The sequence below is a fragment of the Pollachius pollachius genome (assembly GCF_949987615.1).
Source record: "Pollachius pollachius genome assembly, chromosome: 2".
Classification (NCBI taxonomy): domain Eukaryota; kingdom Metazoa; phylum Chordata; class Actinopteri; order Gadiformes; family Gadidae; genus Pollachius; species Pollachius pollachius.
Window position 1 is genome coordinate 43,066,955 of NC_136935.1, and position 6,000 is coordinate 43,072,954.

Consider the following 6,000-nt stretch of genomic DNA (forward strand, 5'->3'; position numbering starts at 1 on the left):
CCGGGTGATGACACTACTACACCACTGTGTGGTAGTGAATGTGAGTGTGTGTAGGTGCGTGTCTGCGTGTGTATTAGCGTGTCTTAGTGCATATGTGTGTGTGTTTCTATGTGTGTGTCTGTGTCTGTGTGTGTGTGTGTTTGTTTGTGTGTGTGTGCATGCATGCATGCGCTGGAATGTCTCCTCTCACAATGCATTGTGCTACAACAACGTGTACACTTACTATGCCGAGAGTGCAATTGAAATTGATCCACCGATTCCAGATGTAATTCATTCCGTTGATTTACCGTTTCCCCGCGCAACGCGCTTGGTACGATTTCATTTTACCAGGGGAAATACAGGGAGCGAAAAGGAGATGTTTTCTATGCGGAGAGGAACTCAATATCTCCCTCATTCTCTCTCTCTCTCTCTCTCTCTCTCTCTCTCTCTCTCTCTCTCTCTCTTTCGATGCCTCCTGAGTCCTGACTGTTGCACGGTGTATCCAAGACGGTCCACTGACTCATCCCTCATTCCAAAGAACTGAATTGCTTCTTTTACCAAATGACTTTACAGACGTGTTACAGCTCATCCGGTGATATTAATGTAGTGATCTGAAAACAACACTCGACTCAAGACTGATTGCCCGTTGCCGGCAATCACTCTACGTTTTTCTCATCCCCCGCGTTTTTCTTTTTTGGCTCCCAGAAAGGTTTGATGAGGCTCAGGCAAAACAAATAAGGATTCCTTTAGCAGAGAAAAAATAAACAAAACGCACCTCCATTAAAAAAACGCTACTCTAAACGTAGCAGCATTAGCTTCGCAGCTGAACCCGCTTTCTTTCCTAATTCAAATTATAAAGGCGGAAATCTGCCGTGACTACGTGTCAGAATTGCCTCGATATTGTCAATTAGCGCAAACCTTTGTTGGTGGCACTTAAAGACTCGCTGGCGTCGACACAGGTGCGAACAGAGCTGCGGGGAAGACTATTTGGGTGCAGCGCGTACCGACAATTGTACTGTTAAGTAAACACATCACAAACGGCGGTGGGGGCTGTTAGTGTTGATAATGGGAGTCTGGCGTTCATACCTCGCTGGCACAGACGAGACGGCCCTCGCATTTCCAGCGCTGCGGTTGTATTTTGTTATTTTGTTAATAAATAATAAACTGCGTCACGCAACAACATCCACAACAGAATGGTTGTCAAGATATTTCCAAAGCAATATATGTGTGTGTATGCCAAAAAAGCCCAGACTGCCCCTTCTTACCATACCAATTATTAGCTTATTATCATTTGGAGGACTTTTGGAGGCTAACCGCCGCGCCGACAGTGTAGCGTGAGCAGCCGTGGAGGCAGTACAAAATGCAAATTGGGTGAAGCCAAGCAGGACAATAAATTACAACCAACCCTTGTCAAACACTGAACGCACAACACACTCAGAGCCCCTTACGCCTTTGGAGGCTGTGGCGGGTGTCTGATGGTCCATATTATTGCTGTGTACAAAGGCGATGGACACCTCTGATGGTAGTTTATAGTTGTATACAGGGGACCTTGATGCTACTGATAGTTGTTTATAGGTGTATACAGGGGACCTTGATGCTACTGATAGTTGTTTATAGGTGTATACAGGGGACCTTGATGCTACTGATAGTGGTTTATAGTTGTATACAGGGGACTTTGACGCTACTGATAGTGGTTTATAGGTGTATACAGGGGACTTTGACGCTACTGATAGTGGTTTATAGGTGTATACAGGGGACTTTGACGCTACTGATAGTGGTTTATAGGTGTATACAGGGGACTTTGACGCTACTGATAGTGGTTTATAGTTATATACAGGGGACTTCGACACTACAGATAGTGGTTTATAGTTATATACTGGGGACTTTGACACAACTGACAGTGGTTTAGTTGTATATATGGTGTTTGATGCGACTGACAGGGCTGAAAATATCACACATAATCTCATTGCAGAGAAAGTTAGAATCCTTATAGTACATTTTGAAGCATTCAGTACATGTAATTACCTTATGGATGACTGCAGTCAGAAGCACAAATTTCCCTACACAGATGTGACTTCAACATTTCCCTAGGTTAACGATATACAAATCATTAGGCATCATTTGAGATGGGTAATGTACATTTACATATTCACCCAATATGTAAATACAGAAAAAGTAAATTGGCATGTGTGCAATTTTGTGTTTGTGCGTGTTTTTGCCTGGGTTTTTGCATTTGCGTGTGTTTTTGTGTGTTGTTGCATATGTGTGTGTGTGTGTGTGTGTGCGTTTGTTGTGTGTGTGTGTGTGCATTGTCTGTGTGTGTGTGTGTTTTTGTTGCGTGTGTGTGTGTGTGTGTATTGTGTGTGTGTGTGTGTGTGTGTGTGCGTGTGGGTGCAAGGCACTCACAAGCGGTCACTGGGGTTGATCTTGTGGCCGTCTCTGTACCAGGTGACCAGGGGGGGAGGGTAGGAGGCGAGTGCCGGGGGGCTGATGACCGCTGCTTTGCCCTGAGTCACTGTTCTCCTCTGCTCCTCCTCCGTGAACTCACCCAGGACTGGAGGAGAGACAGGGGGGGAGAGAGACAGTTAGAGATGGAGAAAAGAGAGAGGTCGAGAGAGAGACAAAGAGAGGGAGGGGGGAAAGTGAGAAAGAGATAGGTAGAGAAGGAGAGAGAGAGAGAGAGAGAGAGAGAGAGAGAGAGAGAGAGAGAGGGAGAGGGTTACGGTAACAGAGAAAAAGAGATAGGTAGAGAGAGAGAGGTAAATAAAGAGGAGGGGGAGAGAGAGAGAGAGAGAGAGGTAAGTAAAGAGGAGGGAGAGAGAGAGAGAGAGAGAGGTTGAAAATCAAGCAGAGTTAAAGAAGGAGGAAGAGGTGAATGGAGAGAGATGGAGAAAGGTACAGCGAAGAGGTACAGCGGGAGAGGTACGGTGGGAGAGAGAGGTACAGAGATCGAGAGAGGTAGAGAGACATAGAAACAAGGGGGAAAGTGAAAATAAGAAAGGGAGAGAGAGGGTGAGGGTCCAGAGTCCAGAACTTTGACGCGGGACACATCAAACTGCCATCGACATCAACACATTCGACAGCTCAAACTAACTAAGGCAATTTCCAGAGGAAACAGGTTGATTTTCAAAGGCTCACGCGGGCCAGCATAGCCAGAGAATACTTAAATCCTAAGCAATAAAAACCACAGCGGCTGAAAATTGGTCACGCCTGCTGAGTCATTTAGATTCCTTTCTGTTTTTTTGTGCAATTTAGAGAATTAGCTCTGCTCCGATGTTAATGTGCTTTAAATGCTTTTACATAGATGGAAATTCAAGGGTGATATAAAAAAAAACATTAAGAGTTTGATCCAGGGAGTTGAAATATAAAAAAAGGATGCTTGTGGCTGGGCAACCAAGCAAGCCAAAATCAAATAAAACAATCAATACCAAATGAACGCCAAAGTAAACAACGTTGGTTTCACTTCACATTCTTCTGTCACGCAGCTCAGGCCTGGCTCCCCATCTCCCTGTGCGCTGTCTTACCCCGCCTGACCCCCAGCCTTCCTCATCAGCGGCACCAGACACCGCAGTAAAGCAGGGTATTTTTAGCCTCACCTGAAAGTGACCCCTGCTTATAATAGCTCCGAACCGATTCTGCAATCGTAGCCCTTCTAAATGAACATGACTACCCCCTCCCCGCCCCCCTTCTCCTGCGTCATCACCACCTACCCACCCACCCCACCCCACTCGCCGCCGTGCCCTCTGTGTTGTGATCAGAGGAAGCCTTCTGACGGTGCGCTCGCGCGTTCCGTCTTGCATGTCCAATCGAATCAGACTGAACGCCCACCGGGGGGGCGGGGGGGGGGGGGGGGGGGGGGGTGTCTCCACATAGGTGCGCTGACGTTGAGTGGAGCCGACAGAGGCTTAGCTAGGTTGTTCTGCGTGCGGCGTGCACTACCTGCTACGCCGCAGTCACGCGGAGCGGAGAACATTTAGTCCAAAAACGCTCCGCATCCTTTTAAAAACCCGAATATTCCTCCGGATTTGTTCTTTTAAAACGCGACGAGTGCGTCGCTGAGGTTGTCTGCGTGGGGCTTGATCTCACTGTGAGTGTGTAGTTTTGTGTGTGTGTGGGGGATTCGTCCCATGTGTTTGTGTGTGTGTGTATTTATCTGTGAGGGTCTGTGCGCAGGTGTTTTTGTGTGCGTGCGTGCGTGCCTGCGTGTGTGTGTGTGTCTTTATGCATGCAAGTGTTTGGTTCTATGCCAGAGTACATGACAGAGCACAGATGCTTACATGCATTTGTGTGCGTGTCGTGTGTGCATTTGCGTGTGCATGTGTGTGTGTGTGTGTGTGTGCGTGTGCGTGCCCGCTCTACTCACAGGCCACCTTCACGTCGGTCTTCTTGCTGAGCAGTGTGCCCATCCTGTTCCTCACCACACACTGGTAGAGCCCCGCCATCGTCCTGCTCACCGAGGGCAGCGGCAACCTGGACGACACACACACATACGCGCGCACGCACACACACACACACGCAATACAGGGTCAGATAAGCAGTGAACACACATCACAAACACACCAGACAGTTCCGGGGGGTGCCGGGTGGGAGGAGGCCAGAGACGTAGCAGGGAGATGATAAGAGACAGAACGGAGGGCGGAGTTCTGTGTGTGTGTGTGTGTGTGCGCGCGCGTGAGAGTGTGTGTGTTGGTGGTTGTCGTGTTTTCCTTTCATGCCCTTGGTCTGGGAAGGGAAAACGACCAAGGCTGTAACAGTTCACATTTTAACAGCAGGGAGGGGATTCAGAGGCTAGTGTGCTTTTGTGTGTGTGTGTGTGTGTGTGTGTGTTGTCTGAATGTGTATGGGTTTGGATTCACGGATGTTTGAGGCATCCTGTGTACAGATTTTCAAGCACGTGTGTCCAAGTTGGGTTTAATGGTGTTTTAATGGTCTGCAGTAGCTTTAATGGAAGGCATGGCACTGCAGCGAGGATGGAGCAGTGGTCCACACACACACACACACACACACACACACCCACCCACCCACACACACACACACAACCACACACACACACACACATACCCACACACACACACACAATAACAAGATTGACACACTCACAATGGTCATCGCTTTGAGTCTCATTAACCAACAGCAGAACAGCCAAGTATTTAACTCCCCATGCTGCCAATGCATGGTGCCAACACAAACACACATTGTAATTGACAGAAACAAACACGGTCATACACAAACACACACACACACAAACACACACACTCACACACACACACACACACACACACACACACACATGTACACACACACACACACACACTTCTTTGACGCATACAAATGCAAACATCCATACAAATATGTTAACACACCAAAACACAAACCAAGGCTTGTGAGCGAGTATACAAATATGTGCACTCATCTTTGATCTGGATCACATTAAATCGCTAAGCCTGTCTGTTTAATAAAATAGACATGTTTCGATTGCATTTTAAGGAAAGCTGTCACTAAGTTGAAGACCAAAGTTGTTCGTTTCTCATTTAACAGAGCATGGGATTCTGACACATCCCAATCAATAGAACGCTTTTTGCTGTCATTTTTTCTGACACAGCCAGCAGCCTCCTAGCGCTGTGTTAAAAAAATCCTCTTGATTTAGAACGGGAGCAAAGTGTAGCTGCTGGCCCTGACTGGTGCTGTCTTTTCAGCAGATATAAAAGCGCTGCAGGATAACAGCATGAAGCTGAGGGCCAAGCTCCCAAAGGCCCGCCAACAGACAAGGCCTTTCTCCTCTCGCCTCATGTGCTCCTGCCAAGGTGCTGCACTGGATCTGCTTCTACCAGGTAGGGATGCGTTAATGCAGGATTACGCTGGCTCTGCCCTTTAAATAGGACTACAGAAAGAGGCTGGTGAGAAATATTTTAATCGAAATGATGGATTTATAGATGTTCTCACACCAACACACTCACCTACAACAAAGACACACACGCACACACACACACACACGAAAACACAAAAGCTTATTTTCTATGC

General features: G+C 47.4%; 1 protein-coding gene across 1 annotated transcript in view; it reads right to left on the bottom strand.

The window, feature by feature from the left end:
- Positions 1-6,000, bottom strand: part of LOC307070353 (protein sidekick-1-like) — a gene marked incomplete at both ends in the record, with an annotated part of 237,560 nt that overhangs the window by 137,629 nt on the left and 93,931 nt on the right. The window contains 2 exons of the mRNA XM_079728783.1: positions 2,386-2,533; positions 4,343-4,449. Coding sequence (XP_079584909.1) covers positions 2,386-2,533; positions 4,343-4,449 — 255 coding nt within the window. The remainder of the gene's footprint in view (positions 1-2,385; positions 2,534-4,342; positions 4,450-6,000) is intronic.